Raw genomic sequence first — 14,797 nt, 5'->3', positions numbered from 1 at the left:
TTTTGCGCCTGGTTTGCACTCGTCTACTTTTCCAACATCAAGTCCAGGTGATAGAAGACCCCACCCCTTTTTACGCCATAAAAGGAGGGGAGAAATATTTTTTGGAATAAGGTAATTCCACGAAAAGAGAGAAAATGATAATCGGGAAACCACTCTTTACGAATTGTGGGGAATTTGATCACGTAGAGAGCGTCCACAGTGAGAAATATACACCCTCAATTTTGGACAGTCTATTAAAAACCTTGTTGATGGTCTTTTAAGGGAGTTCGGTCTCTTTTGCCTTCTTTTTAAAATCTTTCACAGGGTGCAACATCTAGCAAAAAATGCTCACGATAAATGCAAACTATAATGTGGCGTATCTTGCAGTGGCAGTGGTACCTACGTGAATGATTACAATTCAGGTGGGACCTGCACGACCACCGCAAACCCTACAAATAAACAACCACTGGGTTATAAGATCGATTCACTTCCCATTAGTGACACTAAAGTGACACCCCCGTAACCGTTTACCGAGATTGCGGAAATAAAAAAGGCGGTTGGGCCTGCAGAGGCCCCAGGCATTTAATACGGCCTGGTTGTTGACGTACATGTACGTGCGATACGACAAATCACGGCGCCGTTTACGGTCTTGCGGTTTGGAGGTGAGATGAATGGACGTTATTTAAGACTGGGAAACGTCTAAGGAGATTACCAAACAATTTGAAACTACACACAAAACTGGAAAAACAGATAACAACACAGGGAGCTACAGAATTCCAGGCGGAAAATGATCTTTATTTACAAGCCAACAATTACCGTGGTAAAAGTGATGGTCCCGTGAAGCTAATGACAATCCACACTAGCAATGCTTGTGTCTGTATATGACCCTTCCTCCATGATATGAAATAGGGGAAGGAAAATGATGCATCAGGCTTCAATGGCAATTAAATGCATATATTTGGGGTAGCCACCTTCCCTGTGATGTGATGAGAAAATTAAAGCTGGCTTGTTTTCAGCTCTTTGAAGTATCTCATTTTCTTGTAGGGCCTACAAGACGACTCATGGGAAACATCAAGATGACCAATGCTTTCTTTTTTGCAGTCTGTGCATCCCACTGTACTGGGTACACTGACCACTGTGACATTAACAAATTCACCCTTGAAGTAAGACAAACTAGTGACCCATGTCACCACTCATGGATAATAATTACATGTCATGCATAGCAACCAAATCTGCCGTTAATACTCAATGGGTACATGGTGGAGATTGCCAGTTGCCAGTGTATTATTGCTTTAACAGTGGTCAGCAGTGATACAAGTGTGATTCAAGGCGTCTTAAATTTTTAAGTGACAAATTCGTACGTACCCTATTCATGCATGTTAACTTTCCCTGAAATTTCAGGTTAACTTTCAGAACCAACTTCAATAATCCCTGGGCGATGTGCTTTGCTAGTGATACTGGCCAAACTACAACTACACAAGAAAGCCACGCCTGCTGTTTCTAGAGATTTGCATAAAATCCCCAAATTGGCAAAGAAGAGCCACCATATTGTCTGGCTACCCACGGAGAAAGCTTGTGTGTCATTCCAGTGCTGTGTTAATACCCAGTGCTGAATCAAATTATGTAATTACTTGGATGGCAAGTTGTGGGGATTTTAGGAAACCTTCTGCCCCCATCTGGCAAAACTGAGATCCACAAGCCAGCTTTGGCCGCTGGCCAGGATTCCCAGTCAATTAAACTGCGTTGTCCAAAATCTCCCAAGCTGGGAAAAACCTGCGACCTCATTTGACCTGCGACTGCCCGTATTCCTGGAAGAGTCACTGACTTGTAGGAAAAGCTGTGCTCAGTGATGCCATACTGCTACGTGGGGTGGGGGGTGGAGGGATTGGGCTGAAAAGAAGGATGCTTTTTTGTAGGCTCTGAAACAGAGTTGATTGCAAGTGATTCTAGTGCACTCATGGAGAGAAGCACAATGGAAGAAAGCTAGGCAAGGCCTTGAGAAGAACAATATGCTGGGGTCATGAGAGGGTGTTGACCAGGAGTCAGAAAGGGGATGGGGGACAGTGCCCAGATCTCTGTCTGGCTTTGTTACTTCGCCAGAGGTTCTACAAGATGCTGAAACAAAAACACGAGAAAAGAACATACACAATGCACAATGCCATTCAAAAGTGCCAATCATTGATTTCGGAGTTTAAAAAAAGGATGGAACACGAGCTGTTGGAATTAAAGTCGCTGTTCTCTGTATTCCCACTCCATGAACAAAAGATTTGTAATCTTTTTTTTTAATGACAGAAGTGGTAGAAAGTGGTTCCCTCTGCACATTCCTATGGAGGGAATGGGAACCACTCACTTGTACAGCTAGGAATGGTCAATGAGCTATCAAAGATTTTTATACAGGCTAAAGCAACTTCTGCGAAATAGCAGGACACTCTAGGAAGGGGTCAAAACTCAAACTACGAGCAGGTCCACAGATGTCCTAACATGTGAAGACAGGGAACTGCGTTCAAGTGGAATCCATGCACGGAATTAGCAGATATGCCCCAGAGTTGAATCTTTCCCCACCACATCCGCTGCAATGCAATGCAAATGCAATGGCTCTTTCACTTGGAAGGCCACTGGGAGTTGGATTCTAGGTGTTCCTTTCACGGCATGGCTTCGAAAGGTGAACTGCGACTCTGCACTTTTGGAACACCATTCCGTTTTCCAGAGGGTTATCTTTTTCAATTAAGACTTGCGCAATGATGTACACAGATAAGAACCTGTCCCTTGATGGAAGTGCACCCTGGTGTTCTGGTCCTGTTAGTCAAAGACGAAGACCCTGTTTTTGAGGACCAACGGCCAGAAAGGTATGCATGATGTGGACTGCCACCTGCACTGCATTTCGTTCAGAAACTGGTTCTGTTCAATGTAGCCTAGTGTCTTTGGTCTGTCTCTCATGTCTGCTGCCCTCTATTGGTGGGTTCATGACATCATGATGAAATTGGTCTTACAGTGGACTGTGGAATAAAAAAGTATTTGAACGTATCAAAAATGGGAAACTTGAATTATCATATATGGCAATTTTTTTGCTGATATTGGCAGTCATACATCAGAACATACAAATAGAAAGGTCACACCAACAACAGAATGAAAAGTCTTTGCAGAAAAATTTCAGTTTGGACAGAAAAAAAATATTTGCTCTAAGATTCCAAATCCATGTGACATTTCACCCAGGGAAATTTTTTTTTGAAGAGTTAGGCCTTTCTCGGTTGCAGGCTCTATAAAAAAGGTTCCCTTTGGCATTAAGGCTTTGGGCCTGGTGGGGAATTGCTCAAAGGTTTCTGAAGTGTGTGTACCAGGGAGAAGTTGCTTCTAAAATGACAATTCTGTGTGGTTATCTTAAACAGCAAAAGGTGAAGCCAAACTTCAAGCTATTCAAAAGAACAGTGGCAAAAGCATTCCCTTTGGCGCTGTTTGTCAGGCCGCCTGTGACTGGGACAGTGAATACCCTTGTGCAAGGGCTTGGGATGAAGTTGACTACAACCCTGTGGCATGCACCGTCCCCAACAACCCCAAACCTGGCACACCCAGGGACCTACCAATGAAGTTGGAGACTGGGTCCTTGCCGTCCTCACTGCGCAACGTCCCCGTGATGTCCTGGTTCTCTATGATTGGCAGGAACAGCTGCACAAACTCTGAGGTGTACGGTGGGGCAATCATGTCCAGCACCTGAGGTCAGGGGTCAAAGTGAAGACAATGGAGAAGTGAATAGTTAAGCTCCCAAGTAAAAATCTTTATTTAATTTCATTTAAAGCCATTTCTCGTCCTGTCCTGCCACACAGATTTGGGAATGCATTAGGTTTATTTTTCCATTTCCTTTGTGAAGGGCTGCAATCACAACAGATATCACCATCAAATCTGGAACAGAACTAGGGTGGCAGCGAAGGTTGCAATCGATATTAAAGATCGCTAGAACTCTCCTCCTGGACAGAGTTTTAGCGACACAAAAATCTCACCATTCCAAAGTTATATTCACGGACTGGAAATATGTCCAAATGGTGACAAAAACAGTCTTCAAGGGTCTCGTTCCAATTTTGCTGGCCAATCATTCAATGCTACTGACTGACAAAGGTTAGGGCAATTTTGTACAAAATATCATCCTGGTTTTTAAATGATGTTCTCCACAAAAAAATTACCATATTGGGCACTGTTTTGAAGGCAGTGATGTTGGAAAACAACCAACAGTAACAGACAGAAAGGCTCTATCTTTGCAATATATGTCACGTACACTTACTTTTTATTCCACTGCGGTGATTATGTTTATCTCTTCTACTTTTTATTTATCGACTTAAGCAAGTTTTTATTGTACATTATACCTGGAAACTGGAGGTTGCCTGATCCTTGCAAAGTTTAAATTTCCATGACAGGGGGACACTTGCAATGAAGAGACAGTCCTTACAACCACCGTCTGATACATGTAGGACATAACATACGTTGAAAATCCCTTCCAATTAGTCAGTCTGTTACCCACGGCATTACCAGGCAGGTTTTCAGAGGTCAACAAAAGCCCGGGGCCAAATTTAGGGGAGCTTCTGCAGACTGAAACTTGCTAAGCAGAGAAAACATTTGCTTAGGCCATTTTCTCACAACTTGGCTGCGGCTTCAAATGACAAACATCTCTATGGGAAGCAGCTGCAGGCAGTACCACAGACTTGTGCGTAATTTCAAGCCGCAGCTAAGTAACTGGTGTGTGGCCTCAGCAAAAGTATTTTGCAAGCCAACATGCCATTCATTGTGTAAAATGTTGTGAAAGGTTCCTTGTTGAGTTTTACTTGGCTACAAATTGGCTAAATGACATTGGCTTCAATGCAGGTCAATAAAATTGGGTCCCTGGGGAGTTTGATTTAGGGGAAAATCCTCCAGTATCTTTGTTACTGCTAATTCATGACAGCCATCGGCAAATCTTACACCTCCTTACCTCAGTCACAAAGTGCCGGATGAGGGACATGTCCGTATCCAGCTCGTCCACACACTTGGCGATGTACTGGACCACGGGTACAACGAAGCCTTTGCTGAGAAGGTGGACCATGCGGTCCAAAATGGTTTTCTTCAGTTCCATCTGCATCCGGACGATACCAAAGGGCAAGTCGTTTAAAACAAGCTTTGAAAAGACCCCCCCAAAAACAATCTCCTAATGTAAAAGAAATTTTCCCTAAAGTTGTAAAGTCCACTATTTTGCTTTACCCTGGCCCCGTCTTGGCCAGAAATCTTTTGGTGCAGGTTAGCAAATGACTCCAAGGTAAATCAGACTGAAGGGCCCCACAGTCTGGAATGCTCAGCGCCGGGCGTACAACGGGAGCGATTTCAAATGCAGTGCACCCCCAGCGCACCTTTCTACTATTGCCCACCGTTTGTACAGAGGGGCCAGAGATTGCACAGAATTCACTCTTGCCCCGGAAGTGTTAAAAACGGAGGTATTTTCATTTAGTAGTTTAGCAGTAGTATTCATGAAAAATTGGCGTTTGATAGCTGTGGGATATTCTTCTTCATTTGGTGAATTATACTTTTGACTTTTGGGCAATTCCCCCCAAATAGTGGAAATGGGTCACACTGTTAACAACCTCCATGTCATTAATAATTTGTAAACAAAACACTTCTCATACGATGAAAGTGGAAATGAAAAAGTAACATCTGTTGTTTCCACTTTCATTTCCCAAAAACTGTTTTTGCTGATGAATAACATTTTCCACTTCTGGTTAAAATTGCGCTGCCATAGTTTGCCAACCATTGGCGGGCAAACGGTATGGCAGTGACATTATTGAAGAAAGGCTCTTTTTGGCAGTATGTTTCAAGAAGGTGACATCCTCTCACCTGGACTAGGACATCCAGCTGTGGGTACGGGTCTTCAAACAGTCTAATGAGCAGGTCCAGGACTTTGCCATGAATCAGTGGATGACAGTTTACAACCTTGAGAACAGACGGAAAAGAATGTTTAAAATTAAATCATCTTAGAGTTACTAGCATGCACGGAGCCATGGGGAGGTTGTTGATTCAAACAGAGCTGCAGGTATAACTCAATTCAACCTGATACATTGATAGATGTATTGATTATTCAGTTACAATTTCTGATTGATTTTTGAAACCTACTTGCTCAACAAACAAAGACTTTCTTTCAGGAGGCACAAGAGGCACTTTTTCGACCAAAAATCTCAACATTCCATACAACAAATTTCAACAAAGTGGGACATACATAAACATGAGCATACTTTTTAGAAAAATTTTTATTTAAAATCAACAATAACGGGAAGAAGCTTGTAGGGTGCAGTCACAAATTGAGAGGGAATTTGTGAAAAAATGATGGATGTTTACAAACACCCATGGAGGCTTACATATCAAAACTTCTACTTGATTTTACTGACTTCAGTTCTAACCTCCTACCTCATCTAGTACAATAAGATGGAGAGGGGTGTGGTCGGTGATGCGCTGAAAGTAGGCGGGATCTTGGACTGTCTTGTCCACCCAGTACAGTACACCGAGGGCAACAACAGGATACCTGGTAAATAAAGACAGCACTGACAAATCTTAACTTAAATTCGGCCTAAATTGCACTCGCCTTTGCCTGTGTGATTTTGGTGCAAGCCCAGTGAGAGAAACCATGTTTTTGCACGTCCCTTGGCATCTGATGCAAACCACAGTGACTAAATTGGCCAAACTATAGTGGTCTTTTGGTATTAAAAGGCACCTAAGTTGGCCAACTTGGCAAGTTTTTGGGCATCTAAATAAAAAATGTGATAACTTGAGCCTTTGTTTATCCTTTGATGGCAACAATCTGTGATAATTATAAACTTCAACCAAAAACATTTAAAATCTGCCAGTGTAAAGCACTATTGGAAAGAACAAGCACAGCTTTAGTATGTGTGATGGTATAGTTGCAAAACTACCGGTGCTGACACAGCCAAAGATCCGAAAGTGGATCTATCATAGGTATTCCAGGAGGTACACTAGATTCTTTCCAAATGCACATCATAGCCTTCAACCTTGGCACCCACTGAATGGAAGTACGGATCCCAATTTGATAAAGCCTTTCACAGGCCGTCAAATATACACGTGTGCAATACCATATTCCATCACAAAACGGGTCCAACGTCACTTCTCCAGAGACTCGAAAGCGGGCGAACGGCCTGGTAGGCTTGCTCCTGTGGTCGGTCATACCTGATACACTGGTAGAACGCAGTCAGTTCAGCGGTCAGCTCTGAGCCCACTTTCTGGTCGCAGCTGCAGATGCTGTGCACCTTCTCGATGGCCTGAGAGGTGGCCTTCAGCTCGTCCTTGTTCACGGTGACTCGCTTGTCCTGCCAGAATCGAGGGTAGAAATGGCAGACACGGTCAAAGTTGTATCCACCGTCAATTTCTTCAACTGACAGACCACTGCCACCACATGCCAGGACTCACTCGATAATGCAGTGGCTTTGTGCACAAATATATGCAAAAGTAAGTCACAACAGGGTGTTTTTTTCATAAATGGGATCTCATGAATTAACATCATACCCCCTTAGAACTTCAAGCTCCATTCTTTGCCAACAGAAATATCAAACTGTATAGACTACGTCACACACACAATTATGTGTGTAAAAGGGCATTAGCATGAGAACCAGCCCATACTCCATTCGTTTGCACTACACTTCCTGGTTCAAAATGATGGCACACTTAGGAACTCTGCAGAGGACAAAGTCTGGGGTGTATTTCGTTTAGCGTCAGCAGCTGACGTTTTAAACTGGTAATGAAGGAGGAGAGGAAGACAAAGATTGTGACGAGGAATTGATTTCGAAGAAGGGCCTTTTTTCCCGATATTGTTACCTTCTTGAAGGTCTCGTGGACGCTGGCTGCATAGGCCAGCAGGTAGGTGTGCTTGTGCCTGTGCTCGGGGTTCACGTTGGCTCCTGGCTTAAACAAGGTCTGCTTGAAGAGCTCCATGAGCTGAGGGATTCGGATCAGCTCCACTGGCGGTGGGTCGGGGTTACTGTAGAGCTTGAACAACTACATGGCAAAAGGGGCCACAAGTTTGTTTGTCTCTTTTTATAGTTTGTCTTTTTTTTATTGTATCATCTATGGTATTAATCTTCAGTGATGTACCAGCTGAAGAGTATTTTTATGGTAAGACTTCCTCCACTGAAAATCACCACAGGGAGAAACCAGTTTAGTTTTATTCATCTGACCTTCTTCCCATGATCTCAGTGCAGATCCAACTTTTAATTAATCATCAAATCCAGTGATTCCAATTGCCATTTCCCAAATGAGACTGACAGAGTTTACGTGGCTGCCATTTTGCAGATGGCTATCATGCAAAGCCTCTTTTATGCCCATTCTGGATGCTGGCCTGTTTATAGTAAGCCAAGCATGAATCAATTTGTCCATGTTCAGGTAAATCGGCCACTGATGTCAAGTATAGGGTGACCTACCACAGTTATGTCAGCCGTGTTGAGTGCTTCTCTACAGATCATCGACAGCAATGCTTGGCAGGCTTTAGGGTAGGCGGCAGCACAGCTTAGTGCAAGGCTAATCTGGGTAACTCCCTCACCCCTGGAGATACCAAACACAAACAAACAAACAAAGGACAGACAATTAGAGACTCCTCCAGAAGATGTATTACTGAAACAGGGTCCATTCGACAACAAGCTATTTCGCCAAACAGTGCGTAACTTATGCCAAGCATAGTATTAATTTCACAATGTCACCGCTGTGCAATGCACTTATAATTGATTTCATAAAACTGATCTGAACTTTGTGATGTTATAGTTATATTAGACATCTTTGACAAGAAAGATTACCACTTTTGACAATGGTCATTTGTGCATGTTTTCATCAAGGTCGAAAGCAATTACTGGATGAGCTCAATCCACATTTTGAAAAAAAAATATCACATTCTGTTGAACTGGGCAGCAACCCCTGATTGAGTTTCACAAGTTTTGGTTTAAATTTGACCGTATTCCACGAAACAGGTAAGGGGTCTGATAATTTCCTGGGTCCACCTCTGTTCGGCATAAGAAGATACATGGCGCACAGAAACTACCACTGACTTTAAAACAACAAAAATGCCTTCACTGTGGCACAAGCTCTGTGACCTACTTGTTCTTGCCAGCGTTCTGTACCTCCTGGTAAAGTCTCCGGATGATGGATCCACCATCTTTGTCCTTAGCTAGGAGGTGCATCAGCATCTGAGCGTACAGGTAAGTGTGTTCACCATGACACACCATCTTCTGCAGAGAGACAAGGGTAGGAGATCATAGCCGGAGCTTATCATTCCAATCTGTCATGAAAACATGCCTGTGGGCCCGGTGCATTTCTCCACCCACTTTTTATATGCAAATCTGCTAGAAACCTTCAAGAATTTTCCCAAGTCGACCGCTAGGCAGAAACCCCATGGTGAATTTTCTGTCTTGAAACTTTCAAGTTGAAGTAACAGCGTTGCAGACAAGTCCATCGTTAGTCCTCAGAAGCCCATCACAAGTCATTCAGTCATAAGCCGAATTACAGTCTATTACAATGAACTGTGACAAGAGAATTCCGCTGTCACTGTTCACCCTGTTACTTATGACTAGTCTTGTGAAAGGACTCGTGACTGGACCGTTAAAAAGACTTGTGATGCACGTGACTGCAACGCTGCTGGAAGCGATCTGGAATTTTCCAAAGTCCCAAGCCATGTAGAGTACAAAGTGTGACGCCACTGTGAACCAGAAAGTGCAGTGCAAACAAATGGAGTGCGCTCGTGTTGGCTCACACACTGGTTTCTGTGCTAATGCCTATTACACACATAATTGAGTGTGTGACGTATTCACTTGGGTACTCTGCAGCACCCTACAGCATATCTTGTTCCAAAGCTTTCAATAGGCAGTAAGCCCCTTGGCTGGCCTCTACTTCCCTAACTCTTGCAGGATCTTACAAAACCTCTGGGTATCCACATCTGGGATGGTTAAGGCAATAGTCCAGGCAGTAACCAGGGCTTATATTATTGGCCTTACTGTGACTTGGTACAGTGCCTAGGCCAATAGACTGATCCAGAATGCGTGTGGACAATTAAGACGTGCTTCTCTCTAACACCACACTGTATGCTTCCTTTACGTTAATTGAATGACTTTCTGACCTTTGTACATGTAAAGCTGTGATTGGTCAAAATATCATGGGGTGAGGCTTTATGGATTGGTCTATTAAATCATACATTATAAGGGCCTATGTGAAAATGCCTACGCGAAAAAAACATCGCTTCTAAAAATTGTGACACTAACCAAAGTAAAGGGTTCATTCATACATCAAATTTGATAGCATGCTAAACTAGATAGGTTTGCGGTAGCACCATGAATATATCTCTTTTTTGAGTGCGTGGGGTTCTGAAAAGAACTGGTGGTACTCAACATTTCGGACAGTATGCTCTGTCCGTCGTCAGGAGACCGCAGATAGCATGCTGTTTTCACAACCGGATGATGTTAGCACAAAGCTTAATAACTCAGACCTCAAGGGCTCATGTACCATGACTGCAATTTACTCATAGTAAGCCTATTTCGGCTATTTTGTGATGGGTTCTGCAGAATAAATTCTGGGAATTAACCTAGAGAGGTAATTTCTGAGCACAGCTGAAATGTGACTTGGAATATGTCTGCTTACGCTAAACTCTGGCAAATGTTTGATGACCGCATCTTCTCCACCTTCCAGTAATTTATTGATGGTTGTCTGCAGCACTTTGGTGAACACCTCAATCTCATGACAAGCTGTCGACACGTTACCAATTTCTCCCTGGTACCCTGCATCTGAGATTAACTGTGAAATTACAAAAAAATGTGAAAATGGAAAAACTGTCCAAAATCTACAGCACCTTTAACACAGCGACTGTTAAGTCTTTTCCTTTTTTTTTTGAAGCTGTTAATTTACGCTAGGACAGAGCTGTAAACATGTAATATAAAAAAAAACAAACAGAAAAAAAAGACAGCACGTTTGTCTCAGCCTTAATGATCTAGAGTTATGAATAAAGAGTGCACACCATTCCACTAAGCACCCTCGCACAGGCGTTCCCAAAGCAAGCTTGTACACATTCAGCATACTCTCCGCCACTCGTAGGTTCTAACCAATAATGCCAATAATGATAGCACAGCACCTCGGAATAGTTTGCTAGATAGATGGCGCTTTGCAAGAGCTTGTTATTATTATTATTAATGTCCCCCATTTGGTTCTCATGCTGGAGCAATACAACACAACCTAAACCACATTCCTGCTTGGGGTTCATGAGCAGCACCGACCTTAATTGTGAAGTTCAGCATGAGACAGTCAGGGTGCGCCTCTGCCAATTTGTAGAACAATGACCGCCAGGTGCGATGCTGGATCATAATCTCGAGCCAAGCTGGGGTCTACAGTAAGAAAAAAAAAGATCTCAAATGTTTTAACCACGAGCTGGCTTGATTTGTTTCTTGTTTCATCGAGAGGACAGCTGGCGGCTTTCACAAGTCACAACACACTTTTCCTCAAACCCCAACCCTCCAAGAACCTTCATCACCATACCTCATACATATTCATGTCATCATTCATGATCAGAAGCTAAAATCTCATCGGTCCATTCATCATCATGTGCCAGTCATTTTTTCTTTGCTGTTTACTAAGTGCGCATGCTAGGATCCGCACACAGCAGAATTTTCCAAAAATTCAAGTTGTGATATAGCTATAAAAGGTTGTTTTTTTCTGGCTAGAAACTTCTCACAGATCAGTGAAACCCCAAGGTTCTCACCCCTCCTTCTTCACTGAAGATGGAGTCTGCCTTCTTGGGGTCAAAATGCTTGATGATGAGCGCTTTGAGATGGTCCTCCACCATCTGTTGAACCTCGGTGGGATTCACGCCTAGGGATACAAGATTGGAGAGGGGATCGTCGTTAATTTGTCTGGGTCTGTGTCTCTGGCACAGCACTCACACCAATGAAGAAAAGAGAAACAATCAAACCAATTCTTGGTTTTAACCACCGAAATGAACCCTAGGCCTGTACATTTTTGCAAATATGCCTATATGTACATGGCGCACTGGTGGTTTATGATTGATACGACTTGAAATGGCAAGGCTAGAGAAACCAAACAAAGTAGAAACACAAATAAAACAATCAACCAAGAGGGATTGTACTCCACACTTCTTAACATGGTTCCTTGCCATGTAAAAAGGAACCTTTTACCGAGTACTAACTGCGAGGGGTCTATTGCACTTTTTGGAATAACTGGACTCTGAGAGATTCTCAGAAAAAATGTTACCCTACAGACAGCAAGATGCTCAACATTTAAGATGAAATAACATCGGTTGTGTAAAGGCAACTGTTAACCATATACAGAATACTCTTCTTTCAAAATCAAGGTACCATACAATGGGAGATGTTTGAGATAATGGTCCACTAATTGCTTGCGTGACCTTTGAGCTAAAGTATATAACCTCAAAATGACGAATATAATAGACTAGTGGACGGAGATCAGTATGAGTGTCACCACCAAGTGTCTCAGAAGTCTCTCATTATTGTAATTTGGGGGGGGGTGTATTTTGTTTTATTTTTTGCCAGCACTGTCAGTGTGGTGCCCTGACTTGCTTTACCTGTGAAGATGAGCCACTCTGCAAACAGGTTAACAGTCTGTGCCACAGCTGTATAATTCTCAGACAGCAACAAGACAACCTGTTCAGGTGTGCCCCCGGCCTGAAAGTACCTGAATGCACAAGTAAATTGATCATTCAACAGATTAGTGGTAACTTGTGTCATCTAACAAATGTAATCCTGCTTTCTCTAACTGATGGTACCTTCAAACACAAAAAGGGACAAAAATGTTTAAGAAGCAATATCTTCAGTTTGATTTGAGTGAAAATACAAGCTAGAAACTGAAGCTCACAAGCCCGAAGAAACCTCCTGAAGAGACAACGAGAAGCAGTTACAGTTTTCAGGGGGAAGGAAAACCCTACAAGAATATTCTGGGTAAAACCCATGAAACAGTGTAGGGACTGAAAACCAAATGTACATGTGGGCCGGGCTGAGAGGTGAGAAAGGCAAGGAAAAACCACCACACCAACCTGACTTCCTTGCAAGCTTACACAAGGCCTGTGAAAGCTGAAACAAAACTCCTTCCGGTAGAAGCCTATGAGAGAAAAGACTCATTAATGTGCACTTTACAGGACAACAATCGACTCCTCCTTGTCCTACCTTTTCAGATCTTTAAAGACACCTGACTCCATGATGTAGTCGGTGCTGGCGAATGCCTTGAGGCATTCTCTCTGTATGGCATCATCATCTTTGCTCTCATCCTCTCTGTAAGAATCTGCAATCTCCTCTGGCTCCTCCTCCTCAGGATCCACCTCCTGTCAATCAATTGAGTCAACGTTAATTACAAGTACATGTACTGGCCTGTCCGAATAACTTGACTTCACTACACCCAACAAAACCACTTTTCTGCATCACATTCAGGTGTCCATGAATGACACTAACAGCAGAGTGTCCACTCTGGAGAGGCAGAACAATGTGCTCTACAGTTCTTGAGAAACTCGTGCATGACTTGACCAAGATACAAACTGACTTGGGTAGACTACATGCAGTGCAATTAAAAGTTTAACTGCAATGTCGACTGAATTTAAGTGAGCAGTGGATATTTGACCAACAACCGGTAGGATTTGCTTTTGCGTGTTTGGTGGCACAGCAACAGGGCATATGCAGTGTTTTGGAGACAGACATTTTACTTTGACACACGTCCGTCTACATCTGGTTCTGTGCCTATTGTCACTGTCAGTTTGATTACCATGGTATTAGGCTACAAGACAGAATTAAGACCTATTGCAATGTCAGGCTTTTCTTCCACCTGCCAAAAAGTTTATTGCACCAATCTGCCCCACTGGAAACAGTAACCAGACAAGTGAGTAATAAATGGATCTCAGACATGTCAGACTTTATTTCCCCGTAAAAAATCCTCCAGGGCTGCAAATCTACAAAAAAAGACGAAAAGACAAGCATCAATCTTGTCATTGGCAAGTAAACAGCCTATGAACTGTTTAGACTCCAACTGCAACACCGAAATCTAAGCTGAATCCACTAGTTTCGAAAATGCCCTAGGTTAGCCCAGTGTGTGGAATGCACACGTGGCAAAACTACAATGGATCGTTCTTATGTCGCGTCACTGTCATGGCTGTACTGTACATGCAGCATGCAAAAATATAACTGGATCCACCGCTCAACTAATTCGGGTAATATGTACACAGATCTTTTTTCAGGTCTACAGTAGGCATATTTATTAATCTTATCAAGTACATTTTGTACTGGCCCACCAATATTATAGTCGCCAGGTCCTTTATTTCGCCACTTGCTGTGCAAACCAATCAGATATGAAGTATAATCCCTATCACACACGATGGGCCTACCAATAATTACAAAAACAAAAAAAGAGCTAGGCCTAAAACTGTGGGGTCCGACGTCCGCCCCGCTCCACGAGGGAGCGGGGCGGACGTCGTGGAGCGGGTGGACGTCGGACCCCACAGTTTTGGGGGTAAGCCTAAACAAGAGCCAGGCTTAGCCCGGCCCCTTGCTAACCACGTTAACCCAATAACTGGTTAATAAACTTTACGCATACCGGATGTTCATAATCCCAGTCGAAATCTTCTGCATCCATCATCACTGAATACGAATAATTAAACTGATATGGGTTTAACTCAAGACTAGTCGTAGTTTTTGGTTGATTCCATTATGCTGATCGTTACAAAATTCGCTGTTCATAAAGCAGACAGCATTACAAGAATGACAAGGGCGCAGCCATCTTTTTGACAACAGCCAATAATTTCCACGCTTTC

The 14,797-nt window shown here is 43.0% G+C and overlaps 1 protein-coding gene across 2 annotated transcripts; it reads right to left on the bottom strand.

Annotated features, from left to right (window-relative positions):
- Positions 1–746: 746 nt before the first annotated feature.
- LOC110982998 (negative elongation factor D-like) lies at positions 747–14,769 on the bottom strand. Of its 2 annotated transcripts, none has more exons than XM_022241836.2 (15): positions 14,581–14,769; positions 13,167–13,321; positions 12,569–12,678; positions 11,729–11,838; positions 11,247–11,354; positions 10,618–10,770; positions 9,085–9,215; positions 8,418–8,538; positions 7,816–7,995; positions 7,171–7,310; positions 6,397–6,511; positions 5,830–5,925; positions 4,937–5,077; positions 3,558–3,687; positions 747–2,975 (listed from the first exon to the last, which is right to left on the bottom strand). In XM_022241836.2, the coding sequence occupies exons 1-15, from the start codon at positions 14,620–14,622 to the stop codon at positions 2,941–2,943; spliced, it is 1,767 nt and encodes a 588-aa protein (XP_022097528.1). In that variant the 5' UTR covers positions 14,623–14,769; the 3' UTR covers positions 747–2,940. The 2 variants fall into 2 exon arrangements, with proteins under 2 accessions (XP_022097528.1, XP_022097530.1); XM_022241838.2 differs by lacking the exon at positions 14,581–14,769 and adding an exon at positions 14,279–14,428.
- Positions 14,770–14,797: the final 28 nt, after the last annotated feature.

The sequence above is a fragment of the Acanthaster planci genome, linkage group LG06, assembly GCF_054643075.1.
Source record: "Acanthaster planci isolate LZ-2023a linkage group LG06, COTS_SCS, whole genome shotgun sequence".
Taxonomy (NCBI): Eukaryota; Metazoa; Echinodermata; class Asteroidea; order Valvatida; family Acanthasteridae; genus Acanthaster; species Acanthaster planci.
This window is presented reverse-complemented; position numbering and strand designations above follow the sequence as displayed.